The sequence below is a fragment of the Nicotiana sylvestris genome, chromosome 9 (genome assembly GCF_000393655.2).
Source record: "Nicotiana sylvestris chromosome 9, ASM39365v2, whole genome shotgun sequence".
Classification (NCBI taxonomy): Eukaryota; Viridiplantae; Streptophyta; class Magnoliopsida; order Solanales; family Solanaceae; genus Nicotiana; species Nicotiana sylvestris.
The window spans coordinates 193,101,099-193,120,872 of NC_091065.1; the positions used below are offsets into that span (position 1 = coordinate 193,101,099).

Genomic DNA, 19,774 nt, shown 5'->3' on the forward strand with positions numbered 1-19,774 from the left:
ACAATAGTTTTCTTTTCATAACAAATTAGAAAGGCTTTATTCAATTTGAATTGGAGAAAACAACAGTATCAACTTCAAAGAACGTTGGTCTAATTGTCGAGATAAACGTTACGTTTAGTAAATTTGTGTTTTTAAATGCATAAGAGGCAGGGCGTAAAATTTATGTGATCTCTTCTCATAATTATACTAGTACCACTTATATCTTTAAAAATAACACACACACACATATATATATATATATATATATATATATATTCAAAAATAATAAAAAAGGTACTAAAAGGAAAGAAAATTTCATTGTAAGAAAATTTGTTTACCGTTTTTGTGTAATAACAGATAAATTGAGATATTTAATTAAGCAGCGGATATTTGTTTAACAAGAGTCAAAGTCAAGGGACAATGAAATGGCGGGGAATAGTTACCAAGAGTACGGCTGTGGTCAGAAACTAAACTACGCTTCCATAAAAAGAACAAAATATTGCGTGTGGCGACTTTAATTAAACCAATTAAAGGCCTGGATTAGATAGTAGAGAGCCAAAGAGCAGAATTCAGACGCTAGCAAATCCAATCCAGGACCTCCAATGGCTTCCGTTCCTCTTCCTATGGCACCATTAACGCTAAACTTATCTGCTGCAAAAGCATCTCTTTTCATTAATTCTTCCTCTAACAATCCTCCTATCAATTCGCTTTGTACTGTTGGATTGGACAAGTTGGGGACGAATCCAAAAAGGTTGAGGTCTTTTGTGTGTCGAGCTGCTTCAGTAACTTTTCGTGATTTGGACGCCGATGATTTTAGACATCCTCTTGACAGACAGGTAAAATGCAGACTATGTTATCGGTACAGTTGTTTCTGCTTCTGTCTTCCTATAATTAAAAAAAAGAAGCAAATTTATTCCGTTTTAGCAAAAAAATAGGTTGATTTTGGTCTTTTGATGTTTAATTCTTATGTTGCTCAGAATACGTTGCTTTTGAGAGCAATACCTGGTCTCAACGACATTGGAAAAGCTTTACTTGGTAAGTGCTTTTGTTTACGAACCATGGTTGTTGCAGTTATGTAAATCGCCTTGTCTTAAAACATACCACTTATATTTATTTATTTTAACTCTACAAAATGTCAAATGTAAGCTTTGGACCACGTAGGTGAAACATTTTTATGGTGAAGGTGAAACATAGGCGGATCTAAGATTTGACATTTATGGTTCCTACAACAATAATAATTGGTTTTACAGTCAAATAGTTAGAAATATTTAATGAATTTCTTAATATATATACATGGTCTGGGCAAAAGCTACTTGGTTCACGTGAAACCGTAACCAATACTATAACCGTAACCTTGCTTTATGTGATAAATGTTGAATTTTGTAAGCCATCTCAGTTAGAAGCTTGAAATGTTAGGGATATCACAGTATTATTTATATAGTTAAAGTCTGCAACACTTTAGAGAGATGACACTTTTATTTATTTATTCAAAGTATGCAACAATGGGGAACCCTTCAGGTACTCTATATATAACATCTATAAACCAATAAGGTGAAAAGGAAAATATCTGCAATGAATACTTGGTTGCGTGGAAGTTCACCTGGAAAAAAGTGCCTTACTATCCTGTCATCTTGACATAGCATGGAAATTGGGGAGTTATTTAAGTAATAATGAGTTTTTATGTTAAGGCTAATTGCTTTTTCTTTTCGTGACAAATGGTTGAAGTCAATCTGTATATCTGATCTGAAGATGCTATCACAGGGAGTGTTTCGGAACAAGTTATGCTTCTGGAGAACATAGGGACATCAGTTCTTGTTTCTGAGAATCAGGTCATTCATTTTTCAGTTTAGACCTCTATGTGATAATGACTTAATCCACGTTGCTGTTAGATCTTTTCATAGCACTTCTTCCTATGCTCTATGGACGCTTACTTGTGTAGTAGAATCATCTCTCGAAATCACATAAAATTGTCAACTTCCGGCCTTGTCGATGGTTGTTTACCTTTTAATAGTCTCAATAACTTGTTTCTACAGCCTTCTCATATGCTGATTGACATCCCTAATTATGTTTATGGAGCAGATTATTCTTTAATTCTCATATGCTTGTAATTGGTTTTTCTAGAAAGGTTTTGATAGTCATACGACATCAGCTTAACAGTTGCTCACATGCTTCATAAGTAAATGGATTACATCTTTGAGGAGTAAAACTTTCTTCCTTCCAGATTTATCTTCTATTCGGATTTCCTTGTCTTAATCATCACATTCAGCAACTCTGAATTCTTCTTTGAGCTTGTATTGACTACTATGAAATAGCTTCTTACGTTTATTAGTATGTGGACTGGGACCTCGTGCTGGTTCCAACGTACTTTGTCGTTAAAGATTAAGAGGTCACAGAAAATTTCTCTCATCTAACTGATTTGGCATGTCTTTCAGCTGCCTGAACTTCATCGCTTAATGGTTGAGGCTGCTAGAATACTCAATATTGAGGCTCCTGACTTATATGTACGTCAAAGTCCTGTACCCAATGCATATACTCTGGCTATCAGTGGTAAAAAGCCTTTTGTAGTTGTTCATACAAGCCTTGTGGAGCTGCTGAGTCGAAAGGAGTTGCAGGTCTTGATTCTTTCTTTAACTTAGATTAACTTTCAGATCCGGTGCTGTTAGTTTCTGTTCTTGTGGTTCTTGTATGCATTTTCAACGGAAGGCAGGTATCAGTTGAACTACTGCAAAAGAGTCTAAGATTGCTTGATCTTTTCGTTAGTATATCCTTATGACAGGTTTAAGAATTATTTGAAAATCTTAATGTACTTCGATTTGTCTTCCATTTTTTCCTATTTCATGCATTAAATCTGTTGAAGTATGTAACCATCTCATCTAAAAGCTTAAATTGTTAGAGAGAGCATACTTTTATTTACTTAATTATGTCTTGAACAAAATCATCCCAACATTTTTGGCTAACTCGAATTCTCAAGCTCAGGATGTGATTCTTTCTCTTTTGACATCCATGGTACCTTAATTTTCTAATCAAGTAAACTGGGATGTGATTCTTTCACTTTTCTCTTCTGTGGTCCCTTATGTTTCTTGTCTATTTCGACTTATAACTTTTGTAGCGTATGTTTAATTTGCCTCTTTTATGTCCTTTGTTGTTTTTAATTCCAGGCAGTCTTGGCTCATGAGTTAGGTCATCTCAAATGTGATCATGGTGTGTGGTTGACATTTGCAAATATTCTCACTCTTGGTGCCTACACTGTTCCTGGTATGACTTACATTCTACTTTGCATAACACAGGAAATTGTGAGACGAACACAACAGTAACAGAGAATCCAGCCATTTCCGGTTAATAAACCCTCAAAAGGGCTAGGATATAGAAGTTAAACAATAGATAACATAGGCGACTTTTGTAAGTTAACCATGTTAAATATCAGCTAGTAGTAATTGTTACTATATTCATATCACATAATTCTTATGGAAGTGCTTCAACATGTATGGGTTTAGAACTGATCTCTTTACATATTAATTTGTATATTTTTACTGGATGTCCGTGAAGGGGGACTATATCATATATACCAAAATGTAAAGTTATATATGTCAGGTAAGTGTTGTGCAAAGCTTTTCTCTAACTTGTTTGGTACGTGGACATATTACATGAAGCGTCCTTATGCTTTTCTATTTAAAAACATCTTCTGTTTGACAGATTCATAGTTTTTATCAATAACCTGATAATGTCATCTCTAACCCTGGAGAACAAAAAGATCGTTGCTCTGAATTGATGATTCAAAACTAGAAAACTTGTTCATAACATTTGTTTGTTAGATTTTGTTTGCCCAAAATTATATTCTATGGGATGTTTGGGTAAGGTTCAAAATGGATTTCATCTTAATGCTGGTATAATATAATATTCAAACTTGAAGCTGCTTGAGTGTGAATCAATTGTTTCTTAGCTGCCAGCATGTGTTATATGGGATTATAATTAAGTAGCTGCGTGCAAAGAGGGGCTTATTTCAGTTACAAATGATTTTGAATTTTTTTCCACCCACAGGTATTGGTGGTTTGATTGCTCAGAGGCTGGAAGAACAGCTCTTCCGCTGGCTTCGAGCAGCAGAACTCACTTGTGATCGTGCAGCACTTCTTGTTGCTCAAGATCCAAAGGTAGAGGAAACTCAAACAGTCAATTCTCATTTTAGGGCATTAACCACATTAGAAAATCTTATCCATGATTTTCCTTTCTTTTCATGCTCCCACAAGAGGTGGTCGTTTCAGTACTAATGAAACTAGCTGGCGGCTGCCCATCTCTGTCGGATCAACTGAATGTGGATGCATTCTTAGAGCAAGCTCGCTCTTACGAAAAAGCATCATCAAGCCCAGTTGGGTGGTATATTAGGTACGTATAGCTATCTTGTATCTTGAGATAGGTCGGCTGCAATTTTCTTATTTTCTTAAACTCTTTTAAGTTCTTCAACATGCTTTCTCTTCAGAAATGCTCAAACAAGGCAACTTTCACATCCACTCCCTGTTTTACGTGCACGTGAGATTGATGAATGGTCGAGAAGTCAAGAGTATAGGTCTCTTCTTAAGCGTGCAATACAGACTGTGTGAAATGTTTAGCACTACGTGAGGATGAACGCCAAAACTGAATACATGTAAATATCCAATACAGGTACATATGGTTTACTCTTCTATGCACTAATGTCTAGGAATTGGAGCTTTTTGTAAATGTTTTAGTACTACATATTCTTCCATTTTGGATTGGGTTAGAGGGGTTGTTACTAAAGGTATGAGGAGCATTTACTTTGGCTAGGTCTGTATTAATGCTGCTAGCTGAGCAGGATGCCATTTGAGAAAGTCCTGTGGATATAAACCAGGAAAAAGTGCTTATTGTGTATGGTTTACAGTAGTGGCAGATACTCGAGGGGTTCCACAGGTACTTACGACTATCAGCTCGAACCAACAACAACAACATACCCAGTGTAGTTCCACAAGTGGGGTCTGGGGAGGGTAGAGTGTACGCAGGCTTATCCCTACATTTAAAAAGGCAGACTATCAGCTCAAACCCCATGTATATGTATCTGAAAATCAAGTATACATTAAGTTAAATGTGTATTTCAGCGACTCTCATCTCAAAACTATAGTATCAAAATTTTAAAAGCCACCACTATTTTACAAGCCGTTATTTCTACCAAATCCATCGATGAGATTTTCTATCTCTTTTCATCCTCCTCATTACTATATTTATTAAAAGATGACAGAAAGGTTTCCTGCCTGTCAATGGCAGTTAATGAGAATTGGTCTTATATGGCTTGCGACCTTTAATTTTTCTTTGCTTTGTAAGTCATTGTTTAACAAGGTTCGTGTAGTCTCTTTTGAGCATCTTCGTCCTAACATACAATCTTGCAGGATTATAGGGTACAAGTGCGGCTGCTCAGGCCGCAGATTTTACGTGGAATATAAACCCACTTCAGCAGTTGATGACTTGATATCAACCTACCATTGTAGTTTCAGTTGTCGAAGTACTAGCTTTGAGTATATTTCCTTGGTCAATATAATGTAAAAGAGGTATGGTCTGAATTTGTATAGTCATTAACTATGTGTATATCATCAATAGCTCTGTACATTCAAATACAAAGAAACTTTGGTTTGATGATGGTCATCAACGAGTAGAACTGACCGGCAACCACGATTGTCCTGCGTTTTAGCTCAGGCTATTGCACGATCTTGAAAGATCTCTTGGAAAGGAACTTCCACCGATGTCTGGCTATCTAGAAGTAGTATTTTAGTACATTTAGCATCAGATACTTTTGCATATCATAGAATAAAGAACAATAGTATTGCTACTATCATACTTTTCATTATAAAGCATCCAGATGTCCAATGCTCTGTTACCTATAGCAACCTAAAAGATAAGAACATTGAAACGATAGAGACCAAGCAGAAAGACCGGGGAGATGCTTGAAGAGCCAAAAGATTATTTCTTGCTACACATGAAATCATGAATTCTTCTCCCTGCCCCAAACAACCCCTACATGAGGAATGCTCTTATGCCTTCGAAAGAATTCCAGAACGGGGGCTGCTCCTTTCTCCTGTTCTGTTCCTTGTAGTTTGCTTCAGTTGAATATGAGCTTCAACATTGACTTCTTCTTTTGCTCGGTTATTCAGTGGGGTCTCTTTTGTTTTTTCCCCGATTTCTTCTTCTTGGTGCTAGCTCCTCTGCCGCGTTTAAAGACAGCTAGAATCTCAATACTGCATCCAGTCAGATTAATTTCTTTAAAATGATCAGTTATGAAGCTATGCCCCACAAACATAAAAGTCACTGAAGCAGTCAAAAGAATGAAAGTTCAAGCAAAAGCATTTGAGCATCACATACCAACCAAGCAAGGGACAAAGATCTTGAAGAACAGATAAGAATATGCATAAGGAAAAAATAAGATGTTAGAAAAAAGAGGGGACATTTTATATTAACAAGAATTATCTTATGACCAAAACAGAGGAAATTTTCTTTCTATTCAGTTTCTTTAGAATGTGAGCATCTACAAACCCTGCCCCTCCAACCTCTTGGTCCTCTGCAATGCCTATTTCATTCCCTTGCTATCTCCAATGGGATTGGTGAGTTCCAGTTGAAAGCAATATTTTCTCAACAATCAGGGAACACTAATGCACAATCTCAAATGTAGAAATGTCCTTATTACAGTCATACTTAAAAATTAGTAAGTCCCTTCAACACATCTAACAAACATCAAGTAGCAATTTCCACATAGAAGTGCTATTCATTGGCATGTCTGAGTATTTGTGAGTGGTGATTCCTTGGATCATAAACTAGGTGATAATGGAAAGGAAAAGAACTGAAAAAAGAAAATGTATAAGAAAGAAATATCATCTCTCCCATATAGATGTTCCTATACAGAAATGCCAAGAATCTTCCATCCTCTTCTCCATAGTGGCACAGGCATAAAGCCTTTTCATTTAGTTTCTCCCCTTATTGGAACACTATACTGGAAGACCATTCGGAAATTTTTGTGCAACACACAGTTTCTTCCTTCAAGCAAATGTGTTTATTATGCACATACATGAATGAAATAATAAATAATACTTGGTAGTTTTTTGTAATCATGTTCGATGAAATTTAATTTTAGTTTGACACAGATGCAAGTTTAAATTTGTTTGTAGGACTACATGAATTACAAGAGGGAAAGGCAAAACCTTTGTGTTCCAGGAAAGAAATTAAAGCCATGGGCTTTATGCAAATGCCATTCCTTACTAGCTAGCAGTGACAAACAATCCTGCATGAAAAAGGACCTATAATCAGCTTCAAGATGACATAGTTCAGTGCCCAAAGTTGAATTGCATTTTATGAACCAAAAACTTGATGAAATTGAATGGTAGTTCAACGAATTGTATTAAGACACAGAGATCAAAGAGCTGCATCTCAATCTAATATGGATTTGAAGGAAGGCCACATACCTCTTTAAAACTTTCCCAACCACAGCTAATATAGATAAGAATCTGAGGCAATGATTGATCTTCCTCATGTACAGTTGTGTTTTCAATTTGAATTGCAGCTTCTCTGGCACGCAGGACCCATGGTCTCTTCTCGTCTCTTACCTTTTCAGGTCTACCATAACAAATAAAACATAAGTGGATGACAGGAACATCATTGAATGCTGTAGCACATCAATGATCGTGAATTTTCATAACAATATAGCAACCCATTTACTTCCCAGAATTTCCTTTTACTCTACCTTTTAGATGAATTGGTTCTCAGTTCCAATGCTGAGATGTGCCGTAGTTCCTTCACCAAGGACGGGTCCAGCCCTTTCCTCGGAGGGTCAACCACAACAACATCCGATCCCAAGAGCCATGAAGTTGGTTCCTATGCAAGTTGTTACTTGAAGTGAAAACTTATGCAACAACAAAATCATATAGAGCTATACAGCATACCAAGAGAGTTCTAGGGTCCGGAAAAGAAGATTAAAACAAGTTGAATCCATACGGATAAAGCAAAGTTTCCACCAGTTGAGTTTCTCTCCGGAACTAAATTAAGAGGTCAAAGAGATATAACATAATGGTAATTATGATGAAGCAAATAAATGACCAATACACTATATGATGACATCTAAATCACATGCAAGACCCCGAGGATACTGATAAGAGCTATTAGAACAAGAAACCCCCCAAGGAGGTGTTTTCTATCTCCACATCACAACAAAAACTTTTTTTTAAAAAATCTTTTTTATTATTCTTAGCGGAGAAGGGGAAATAGGGAGGAGATTACAAGGTGGAGAATCGACCCAAGGGACCTCCCCCCCGCCACCCTCCCCCCCCCAAAAAAAAAAAAAAAAAACAAGGGTGGAAGCTTAGGTAGCCAACCAACTGGGCTACCATGATTCCCCACAATAAAAGCTCTTCATGCCTCCAGAAACAGCTTAACTGGTTTTCCTTTCTTTTGGTTAAAGGTGGTAGTTTTTTTTTTTTGGTTTGGGTTTTGTTGGGGGGGGGGGGGGAGGTGCTACCCATTTTCACTACTGAATCCAATCCATAGAAGGAACATTAAGTATTTGGGAGCAATAGGATTCTCAACACTGATTAACACTAAGAACCAAATGCATTGATAACTCCTTTATCAGGAAGTCTCCAAGAGACTCAGCTTCCTCTAAAATTTAAACAATTTAAGGAGATTTAATAATTATTCCAAATGATCTGTTACTTTAACAGGGGAGCATCCTGTACCTCCCAGGGAATACATCCCATGCTATCAACCTTTATGCCACAAAACTGTAGATCAGAACACTCAGTGCCCCAATTGCTCTCCTTTACCATCATAGATGATGCAAAATTTTCCATTAAATGGGTGCCATGCCAGCTTATAAATAGGCGTACCTCTATTTATCTTACACTAAACTGATCAAGCTATTACATGTTCTGCCCACCTAAAAATAATATGTAGCCTACATTTCCAGGTGATTTTGAATTCTTAATCTTATACTGTTTAAGAATAAACTGTTTAATTAACTGCAGACATTCGTGAAGAACTGACCTCCTTCCCGATTCCCTAGCTTTACAGAGTAAATCAATACCTCTCCATATATTGTTGCTGCTTTTTTTAAACTTCAAACAGAGGGAACAAAGAAATAAACATACACACACATGTACTGCCAAAGTCACATAATTATTACTTGGGTGTGGGTTATAGCAATGCCCACACTTCATTACACAGTATCTAAATGAGATGGAATATCTATAAGTATGTTTGTTCTGTTAATATTTTAAGGCAATTAGGGCTTACATGTTACTCCACTGTGACTAAACTCATTGTTAGATAATGAATGTAGACATAATCTTATGCAGTATACATAGCTAGCATAATTATAGGGATTCACAGCAGATTTATAGGATTTCCTTTATTATCCTTTCCATAGTTAGGGCTCTATGTACTTGTATATATACTTGTTACTTCTTGAATACAAGATAAGAGGGATTGCTCTATTGTCTCTGTACTTTATACTTTACATGGTATCCGAGCCTATTGGCTCGATCGTTTGACCAGTCATCTCCGGCGACTGGGTGTGAAGAAAGTGGATGTCACGCGCCACCTGTAGCTCCGGTCTGTTCATCACGCGCCGGTGCGTGAAGGTGCATGCACTGTCAGCTTTGCTTTTTGTTTCTGTTTTGTTCTCCATCCTCGTCTTCTCTTTTCCGGCAGCTTCTGTGACTTGTCTGGTTAGCCGAACTTGCTGGAAGTAGATCTTCGAGTCACAACCTGTTTGGTTCGCTTCTTGGGTTGTTTCAGGTTTCACAATACTGTTTTACTTTGTAAGTATCTCATATTTGATTTCTTTTGCTTCTGTGGCTGTTGGACTCTTGTTTGGGAGTTGGGCTGTTTTATTATTTGTGGGGATAGCTATTCCTTTCTTGGTTTAGCCGATTGGTGTTGGTATTATTTATTTGGGGGTCATCCTTTGCTTAATTGCTGGTTGTCTGGAATTGATCATTATCTTGGGTTGGTTTAAACTCTGATTTGGTTTCTCTGGTGCTTGAAACACAAAATATTTGTCTCCAACTCGGTCAGTATCAGATTTGCAAGAAGTTGCATTCGGTCGAACTTCTTAAAACTCATATTGCTTACTGATTTTGTTTGGATCTTTACTAATCACATTTGGGACCTCAGATTTGGTTTGAGATATTTTTATTGGTGCAACTTCAGGGGTATATTTAATAGTTGAGGAATTTTGCTAGTTCCTCTGTCAATAATTAAGCTCAATTGGTATTTCTTCACATAGAACTTTTGTTGGGTTCTCTATCATCTGTTTTGATACTTTGAGAATTTTATTGGTTTAAAAAAAAAAGAATGGCTACCAATAGTAAACAAGGAGGAAATAATGCTACAGCTCGTGGTCCAACAATTTTGGTTTCGGATGAGTTCATGAAATTCCTTCAATATCACAAATCAATTAAGTTATCTTCTTCAGTTGCTTTTGCTGGGTCAGATAAAACATGTCTTTTCACCTCTTCAAATAAATGGGCGATTGATTCAGGTGCCAATGGCACCAAATCACATGACGGGTAATCCAAATATTTTTTCTAGCTTTCGATCACACAAAGTACCCTATCCGGTTACTGATGGGTCAACTTGTAGTAGTGTTGGATCTGGGATTGTTGAACCAACTTCCTCTATTACCCTGTCATCTGTATTATGTCTACCAAACTTGGCCTTCAATTTGATTTCTGTTAGTAAAATCACCAAAGACCTTATTGTTGTGTTGCGTTCTTTTCTAATCATTGTTTGTTTTTTGATCTTACAACGAAGCAGGTTATTAGTAAAGGATATTTATTTGGTGATCTCTATATTCATGATGAATGGGAGCCACGGCCTATTGCATGCTCCATTGTTGTGTCTCCTTTTGAAGCACATTATCAGTTGGGACATCCCTCTCTACCTTTGTTGAAGAAGTTGTGTCCTCAGTTTCCAAATATTTCATCATTGGATTGTGAGTCATGTCGATTTGCAAAACACCATCGCATCTCGTTAAGTCCAAGGGTTAATAAGCGAGCGGAGTCATCTTTTCATTTAGTCCATTCTGATGTTTAGGGACCATGTCCGGTTGTTTCTAAAACTGGGCATAAGTATTTTGTCACTTTTGTAGATGATTTTTCTCGAATGACTTGGATTTACTTTATGAAGAGCCGCTCTGAAGTGTTTACTCACTTTTCTGCCTTTTGTGCTGAAGTCAAAACTCAATTCAATGCTTCGGTACGTACTCTAAGGAGTGATAACGCTAAAGAATACATATCAGAGTTATTTTAGTCCTACATGAGACAACATGGTATGTTACATCAGTCTTCATATGTTGATACACCCTCTCAAAATGGAGTTGCTGAGAGGAAGAATAGACATCTACTTGAGACAGCTCGAGCACTTCTGTTCCAAATGAAGGTGCCTAAACAGTTCTGGGTTGATGCAGTTTCTACGGCTTGTTTTCTGATTAATCGGATGCCATCTACTGTGCTCGGTGGTAATGTGCCTTGTAGTGTTCTTTTTCCGAACAAGTCATTATTTCCGGTGGAACGTGGAAGCACATGTTATGTTCGAGATGTTCGACCATCTCTTACCAAGTTAGATCCTAAGGAATTGAAGTGTATTTTCTTGCGCTATTCTCGCCTTCAGAATGGGTATCGTTGTTATTCTACTGAGCTTGGCAAATATTTAGTGTCAACTGATGTGGTATTTTCAGAGACTACACCATTCTTCTATGCACCTCCCGTTTCTACTAGCCAGGGGGAGGAAGATGAGTGGCTAGTATATCAAGTTACCCATACTTTGATAGAACAATCAGAAGATACTCTTCCATCTCCCAGTTCTGTTGTTGAGCATGAATCGACTATTGTGCCTTCAGTACCTGCTCCAACTGTGTTAGCAAGACCTCCAATTGTTCAAATTTATTCGCGGAGGTGAGAGACAAATGATACATGTCCCGCACCAGTTCCTTCATCGTCTGGTCCTCCTTTGCCTGATCCTCCAGGTAACCTTGACCTTCTTATTACTCTTCGTAAAGGTACACGTACTTGCAAATAAACATATTCTGTTGCTAACTTTGTTTCCTATGACCACTTATCCTCTACGTCTAGATCTATGATTGCTTCTCTAGACTCCATCTCCGTACCCAAAACAGTGAATGAGGCTTTGAATCATCCCGGATGGTCTGAGGCAATGCTTGAGGAAATACATGCTTCAGAGGATAACCACACATGGGATTTGGTAGATTTACCAAAGGGAAAGAAACCAGTGGGATGCAAGTGGGTCTCTACAGTTAAAGTTGATCCAGATGGTTATGTGGCAAGACTTAAGGCCAGACTTGTGGCTAAAGGGTATGCTCAAACTTCTGGGGAGGATTATTCTGACCTTCTCCCCGATTGCCAAACTCAGTTCTGTCCGCTTATTTATTTCTCTAGCTGCGTCCGAGAATTGGCCTTTACATCAGTTGGATATCAAGAATGCGTTCCTTCACGGTGATCTTCAGGAGGAAGTGTATATGGAGCAACCACCCGGTTTTGTTGCTCAGGGGGAGCACGGGAAAGTCTGTCATTTAAAGAAGTCCTTGTATGGCTTGAAGCAGAGTCCACTTGCTTGGTTTGGCAAGTTCAGTTAGGTAGTTCAGGAGTTTGGGCTGAAAATGAGTAAGTGCGATCACTCGGTCTTCTATCGGAAATCAGTAGTTGGCACTATTCTCCTTGTTGTATATGTTGATGATATTGTTATCACAGGAAACGACTATGCCGAAATTTCTTCCCTCAAGTCTTTTCTACATGCTAGGTTTCATACAAAGGACTTGGGCCAGTTGAAATACTTTTTGGGAGTAGAAGTAAATAGAAGCAAGAAGGGAATTCTTTTGTCTCAGAGAAAGTACATTCTTGACTTGCTTGCAAAAACTGGAAAGTTGGCAGCTAAACTTTGCAGTACTCCAATGGTTCCTAATGTGCATTTTATGAAAGATGATTGTGATCCTTTTGACGATCCAGAGAGATATAGGAGGTTAGTTGGGAAATTAAACTACCTCACCGTGACTCGTCCAGATATTGCTTTTGCGATAAGTGTTGTTACATGTCTACACCAACGGTCAAGCATTGGACAGCTTTGGAACAGATGTTGTGTTACTTGAAAGGAGCTCATGGACTTGGCATATTATATAGCAATCACAATCATACTCGTATTGAGTGTTTTGCAGATGCTGACTAGGCTGGATCCAAAATTGATAGAAGATCTACTACAGGTTATTGTGTCTTTGTTGGAGGAAACCTCGTATCATGGAGGAGTAAGAAGCAAAGTGAATCTCGATCCAGTGCAGAATCCGAGTATAGAGCTATGTCACAGTCTACGTGTGAGATTATGTGGATACATCATCTTTTGACTGAAATTGGGTTGGAGCATCCAATACTAGCAAAACTCTGGTGTGACAATCAAGTTGCCCTCCATGTTGCGTCAAATCCGGTGTATCATGAAGGAACTAAGCATACTGAGGTTGACTGCCATTTTATTAGTGAGAAGATTCAGGAGAGCTTGATCTCCACTGGCTACGTGAAGACAGGAGAGCAACCAGCTGATTTGTACACAAAGGCATTGAATGGAATTCGAGTTGATTACCTTTGTAACAAACTGGGTATGATCAATATCTATGCTCCAGCTTGAAGGGGAGTGTTAGATAATGAATGTAGACATAATCTTATGCAGTATACATAGCTAGCATAATTATAGGGATTCACAGCAGATTTATAGGATTTCCTTTTTTATTCTTTCCATAGTTAGGGCTCTATGTACTTGTATATATACTTGTTACTTCTTAAATACAAGATAAGAGAGATTGCTCTATGTTCTCTGTACTTTATAGTTTACACTCAGCAAAGTGGGAAGCGGAATTGGCCAAGTGGAAGAAAAATGAATTTAGAAAACTTATTGAGGCAGTTCTTCCAATAATACAGGACCGAAGAGGTCATTTTCTGAACTACATCCAGCTTCTCAACCCAAAGACTTAATGAAGATTTGAGGATGACAGTGACCAAGGTTGATTGGAATACCTTTGTCAGTGTAAACAACATATCTTACTATTTAGCTCCATTCTATGAATTTATGTAGGATCAGAATGCTACTAAGACTTCTGAAATAAGGAATCCCCACTTAATTAAATCTCCTACTCTGTGATACTACTACCGAACAGCCGCTCTTTTAGAGGGCAGTCCAAAACTGCTTGATGAGAACATGGATTGGTGCAGATGGCTTACTCAGTTGCCATAGCTGATCCAAGATAGTCAGTTGTTCAATTGACAAAAGTGTGTAGTGAAATGGGATTAGCTACTAGTCTGCATTTTGTTCAGAAAGTAAGAACAGATCCTTTCACAATAAGCAAATCCCTTTGAAGTGTTTGTGTAGGACAATATTCACTACTCTGCTTAGGAATTTCTAGGTGTATGGCATGTGCCATGATTGAAATGCCATTGGGAACTTAGTTAGCTTAGGGATATTTTGAGTAGATTGTCATGTTCCTCCTACTGTATGCCCCTTGTAACTTTGTAATGCTACATTTTATCTATTCTTGAAGCAATTATATTATACTTAAAAAGAAAAAGATCTATGTGTAGGTGTATATGATAAAACAGAAATGTGTTTCTCAAAGTCAGTATGACCACATGAATAAATTTGAAAACCATATATTGAAGTAAAAATGCAGACAAGTTTATGTGACTAAAACCAAAGTTGTGCATGCTTGTGATGATTATATGTAATTGACTTGTTGAGACTGACTATTGAAGCGTCTGCATGGTGCCAGCTGATATTGCTTTCGACATTGGTAGGCAAGCGCTCAACTGTCTTCTCAAAAGATTGCTTGGACTCTTTATTAACCTCAACACATTTAACTGACCTGAGAAGAAACGTAAATTTAAAGAGGAAAGTTCAGACATGTTATCTTCAGACAAGTTATCAGATATTTTTTTTTTTTTTTTGATAAGGTAAAATTTTACTAATAGAAGTACCAAAATGGTAGCTGGATTGTAAAAAGAACTTCTACATATCAACTAATTCCAAATCCCCTAAATCCATATCACCTAACTCCTCTACAAAGTTAATTGTTCCAGATTTTCCGAAATAGTTCTTTTACACCAAAAATACAAATTTAGCAGACAACTATTTTTAGTTCTGGAGATATTCTGTTTTCTCCCTTCAAAACAGGCCCTATTCCTTTCTAGCCATATAATCCATACCACACATAAAGGAATTGTCCTCCATACAGAAAGTTATCAGATTTAAGTTTGCTATAGACGTGTTAAAATTAGTCCTAGAAGATGTGAGAGGGTATTCATCCACAAAAGAAGGGGGGGGGGGTTATAAAATGTCACATCAAATTCAAAATAATACGTTGGAAAAATAATTCAAAATAACGCGAAGTGATTTTATCAAATGTTAAGCTTCAATTTTTGAATCCAATAGATTTTTCCATTTCCAGAGAGATTAATCTTTTTGGGAGTGACTAAAACAGACAGTAGGTCAAAAAAAGGGGTAGAAGACTGTTATTCTGACCGACATTTCCTTGAAAAAGCCAAAGATAACCCAATTACACCAGCTCCTGCATAGAGATCAACAACTGATGCACCGAGTGGGACATATTTCTGTAACTTCCGCAGCAAAGAGTCAAAAGCCTGAAGAAGGACAAATGATTAAGTAAAATCGAGAGAAAAAATGTATCGTAATGGAAAAATCGGTCAAGGTTGTGTGGTGGGTTACCAAATTAAGAAAAAATGATAATCAGAAATATGCCCCTAGAAGCAAAATGCATGGACTGTGGCTCAAACCAAGTTTAGTTCATCCTTAAGTAGGTTTAGTGTAAGCTAAAGTAGGAAAATAATCATCAAAAACATGCCATTACATGGTCAGAAATTGTGGATTGGCCCAAGACAAACCAGAAATGGAAGAAAGTGGGGGGAAAGAATCAAACAAAGTTATCTACCCAAAAGAAGACATGTCCAATGTAAAGAATAAGGATTCTATTCATTTTTTCCTGATAAGTGATGTGTGATACGGATTTATTGGCACTTATCCTGCCGTGTCTAAATTTACTGGAGAACTAAGAACCTCATTCATAGCAAACTCTGGCAGGAGAAATCCACTATTGTGCTTTATCTGTGAAGTGTGTTCTATGTCTCATCTGTGCTACTCAGAGCGGAGCTCAAGAAAACGGTAATAAACATGATTGCTCTTTCCCTTAAAAAAGAAAAAAGAAAATCCTTTTTAAAGAGCTCTACCCGTGTATTTGCTTGCCCAAAGCTTGATGGAGCTAAAGAGACATCAATCCCTCCAATGTGCTCCCAGAAATCTCTTTCCCCTAACAAATGTCTCCATCTGTTTCCAAAGATAATCTGCATACCAGAACGAAGATATCAACTAACTGCTGCACTCTTATTAAAGATATCACAGTAGTGGCCAAATTATGAGCAACATTTTCCAATCACATATATACTGAACATCTATTCATATGTGTGCATATCCATGGGGTGGAGAAAGAGACAAAGAGAGACTTGCTCACATTATTTGATGATGTCTGGAAATTAGCCCAAACTGAATGAATTAAATGAACTTTTCTCTTTGGCCCACCATTTGCCCAGAGGAACTACATTAGCAAGTGAGAATTTGTGTAAAATTAATGCAATTCATTGATGAAGAAGTCTAGTATTGCTAACATCACTGTCTTACATTGGCTAAAGCATTTAATTTTCCAGCGCTAGCTGAATTCTCGCTTCTTGAATTCCAAACCAAAGAGACCTGCACTTTACCTGAAATAAGACAATTTTTATCAACTCCATCAAAGATCATCCCAAGCCTCTTATTCACTATGACATGTACAAACCATTCTTATATCTCTCCGGGATAGGAAGGGATGTATCATGCGTTGTGACGGCCATCTGCACAATAATGAGTTGCATCTCAGATAAAGAACAGCAAAATTCTCAATCAAACTATCTCATCGACCTAATTCTTTCCTCTGCAAACTTATATGTATTACTCACCTGAACATACCTCAGGTCACCAGTGCCTTGATCTTCATCATATGGTTCAACATTCAACTCAATTATCCCTAGAGGGACCCAGACGATGCCAACAGTGAGAGAGAACAAGAAAATCCAAATGAGAACAAAGAATAGACAAATAATTACGGCAGCTGTTGTTTAAATAAGTAGGTTCACACGAATTAATACACTTCGAAAGAGAATGACAAACAAATTACTACATAAATTTGGGGGAAAAGATAGGATGCAGGATTAGGAACAAGCCTTGCTTCAGGAGCTCCACAGCAGCATTGATGTTCGGATGATGAGCTGAAACAGTGTCACATAATTGCACTTAGATAATTCTATTGTCTATGCATAGACAAGTGTACCACAAAAATCAGATATGTGAATACCCAAATAGCAGACCTTTACAGTCCGGGATATCAACTACATTATGAGTGCCCTCTTCATAAAGCCCAATCAGGGGCTTGCTTGATGAACCGCGAATAGCAAGCTTTGCACGACATCTCCATCCCCACTGCATCCAAAGGACAGTTAATCTAAGCTCATACTTCATGCCATAAAATAACTCCACCAAAAATACAACAAATCAATTTAAGGCACAATAAGATTTACATCAATCACATACTAATCTACAACTATCAAATGAAAAATCTTTCACGCCGAGCTTCTTGAAGTAACCTATAGCTTCATCAATAACTACTGGACGGTGAAGATCAAACTCTTGAGTGCAACCAGAACACCTGTAAAACCACATTAAAATTGAGGCAGTTAAACACAATATATACTACAATCAGAGGTGGATGAAGTATACCAACATCCACAGACTATACACAATATTATACTACAATCAGAGGTGGATCCAGTGTACCAACATCCACAGACTATCTTCCACTCGAACTATATACTATCGGAAAAAGGTCTAAATTTTTGCACATATACTATCCAAAATTGCTCAATTTTGCGCTCCATTACACTTTTGATCCTTTTATACCCTTGCTATTAGCAAATCGTCTCATAAAAACGATACAATTTTATCCCTCAAATTTTAACTAAGGTTTAAAGTTACACTCAAGTAATTGGCTAGAGCTCAAGGGATAAACAAGACTTTTTCCTAATGACAGGAGTAATATTAGACCAAAAGTTTAACGGAAAGTAAAGATGTCTTATGCTATATAATAAAAAGGTTTAAAAACTACTGAGCTGAATACAGATATTAAGAGGGATAGTCAATAATGAATAGTAATGAGCTTGTGGAGCTAAGAATAATGGAACTACAGGAAAGAAAAAGGTACGTACGACTGGAAATGAGTGCAATTGAGGGCGCAAGATAAGGAAGATGGAGGAGAAGGGATAGGATTATTAGGGTTTATAGAGAGAGCTGATGATGATGGGGCAGCGATGCGTTCTGCGCACAGCTGATTGGTCGTAGCTTGACAGCTAATAATGCGATGGATTGGAACTGCCGGAGAGAAGAAGAAGCTCAGCGCCATTGGAAATTGGAACCGTTAATTTCTGAAAGTGTTCGTTACACTCTCAGCTGCGGGTGGCGGGAATGGATAAAATAATGAAGAGCAGTATCTATACCCGACGCCGACATACTAATATCTCAGCCATGCCCGATTGCCCGTGCTCATCTCTGGGTGGGTGGATCCAAGTCGAATTATTTGAATCCGAACCGTTTTGTGTTATGTTGTTTTCTTAAAAGTAAATTGACCATTGAGAGTTATATGTCTCAAACTTGAAAATAAATTGGGAAAATGCTCAAATATGCTACTAAACTTGAGGAAATGGCTCATATTAGTCACTCGTTAATAGTTGGTCTTGAATATGCCCCCGTTTATTACTATTTTGGGACATATCTGCCGGTATTCACTAATGAAACTAAGGGTGTTAAACGAGTCGGGCTAACCTATTAACGACCTGGTTCAACTCGGTTTAGCCCGGGTCAGCCCGATCCTGTAAGGAGTGGGACGGGTTGGCTAGGATAGGGGGTTGTACCTGACGGGGTCGGGCTATTTTTGGCTACTGGTGCATCGGAACCTAGTTAGCTCGGTAACCCGTTTACGGGTTTTTACCGGGTTCCGGCCCGGTATCCGTTGGAATTTTTTTTTTTGATCGTTGCCAACGGTTCAAATTCAAAAATGACCGTTGGGTAATAACCATTTTTTGCAGATTTAGCCATTTCGGCCTACCCCTTTAATAAAATAGCCCCCACTCTTAATAATTGATAAATTACATTTTTAGCCTTTTAAAAACTATAAATAGCTCCCCTCCTCTCCCCTTCTTCATTTTTTCTCACAACTCGCTCTCTTTTTCTACTCTAATTCTCTCGCAATTCCCTCTTGATTATTGAATTGCTAATTGCTCTCAAGTTCTCAATTAATTGTTATTTCAAGTTTTATCAAATTTTTATGGTAGCAACTACAAAATTATAAGTGAAGTGTGGTATCATCAAATATCAATTGAAGCGTGATATCAAATGTAGTGCGGCATCCGGACTCCCGGTCTTTCCATCTATTTTTCTTCTTTGGTGTTTATTTTTATTTTATTATTTAGAATTATTAACTTAGTTTTATTGATTTAATTTACAAAATGGATATATTTAGAGCAGCCAAAAAAGCGTGTACTAGTAGGGGTGATACTGGTAAGAGTAAATATAGTAAAAGATCACGAGGTGGTGCTGGTTCTTCTAGTAGCTTTACACATATTTCTGAAAGTTCACCTGAAAATTTAAATATAGACTACGA

At 37.5% G+C, this 19,774-nt stretch overlaps 2 protein-coding genes across 5 annotated transcripts; one reads left to right on the forward strand and one right to left on the reverse strand.

The window, feature by feature from the left end:
• Window positions 1-493: 493 nt before the first annotated feature.
• On the forward strand, window positions 494-5,616 carry LOC104232733 (plastoglobule-localized metallopeptidase 48, chloroplastic). Of its 3 annotated transcripts, XR_712404.2 has the most exons (9): window positions 495-815; window positions 957-1,014; window positions 1,741-1,808; window positions 2,412-2,591; window positions 3,138-3,234; window positions 4,018-4,127; window positions 4,226-4,359; window positions 4,454-4,635; window positions 5,373-5,616. XR_712404.2 is itself a non-coding variant. In XM_009785996.2 (8 exons), the coding sequence occupies exons 1-8, from the start codon at window positions 582-584 to the stop codon at window positions 4,572-4,574; spliced, it is 1,002 nt and encodes a 333-aa protein (XP_009784298.1). In that variant the 5' UTR covers window positions 495-581; the 3' UTR covers window positions 4,575-4,705. The 3 variants fall into 3 exon arrangements, 2 of the variants coding, with proteins under 2 accessions (XP_009784301.1, XP_009784298.1); XM_009785996.2 differs by lacking the exon at window positions 5,373-5,616 and having other exon boundaries at window positions 4,454-4,705; XM_009785999.2 differs by lacking the exons at window positions 4,454-4,635; window positions 5,373-5,616 and having other exon boundaries at window positions 494-815; window positions 4,224-4,353.
• Window positions 5,617-5,780: 164 nt separating this feature from the next.
• On the reverse strand, window positions 5,781-18,600 carry LOC104232732 (uncharacterized). Of its 2 annotated transcripts, XM_009785995.2 has the most exons (15): window positions 18,324-18,600; window positions 17,653-17,767; window positions 17,430-17,541; window positions 17,286-17,330; window positions 17,022-17,089; window positions 16,862-16,916; window positions 16,708-16,787; window positions 16,541-16,624; window positions 16,260-16,373; window positions 15,538-15,656; window positions 14,764-14,881; window positions 7,712-7,842; window positions 7,434-7,584; window positions 7,173-7,252; window positions 5,781-6,215 (listed from the first exon to the last, which is right to left on the reverse strand). In XM_009785995.2, exons 1-15 carry the CDS (start codon window positions 18,515-18,517, stop codon window positions 6,128-6,130), a joined length of 1,554 nt encoding a protein of 517 aa, XP_009784297.1. In that variant the 5' UTR covers window positions 18,518-18,600; the 3' UTR covers window positions 5,781-6,127. The 2 variants fall into 2 exon arrangements, with proteins under 2 accessions (XP_009784297.1, XP_070012566.1); XM_070156465.1 differs by lacking the exon at window positions 16,541-16,624.
• Window positions 18,601-19,774: the final 1,174 nt, after the last annotated feature.

Excerpts from the sequence above, each read along its gene's own strand:
- LOC104232733 (XM_009785996.2), top strand. The coding sequence starts at position 582 with ATGGCTTCCGTTCCTCTTCCTATGGCACCATTAACGCTAAACTTATCT. Across the intron at positions 1,015-1,740 it reads CATTGGAAAAGCTTTACTTG|GGAGTGTTTCGGAACAAGTT; the intron begins GTAAGTGCTTTT and ends ATGCTATCACAG. Across the intron at positions 4,128-4,225 it reads TTGTTGCTCAAGATCCAAAG|GTGGTCGTTTCAGTACTAAT; the intron begins GTAGAGGAAACT and ends CTCCCACAAGAG.
- LOC104232732 (XM_009785995.2), bottom strand. The coding sequence starts at position 18,517 with ATGGCGCTGAGCTTCTTCTTCTCTCCGGCAGTTCCAATCCATCGCATT. Across the intron at positions 17,090-17,285 it reads TGTGGAGCTCCTGAAGCAAG|GGATAATTGAGTTGAATGTT; the intron begins GCTTGTTCCTAA and ends GGGTCCCTCTAG. Across the intron at positions 16,788-16,861 it reads CCCGGAGAGATATAAGAATG|GTAAAGTGCAGGTCTCTTTG; the intron begins GTTTGTACATGT and ends GTCTTATTTCAG.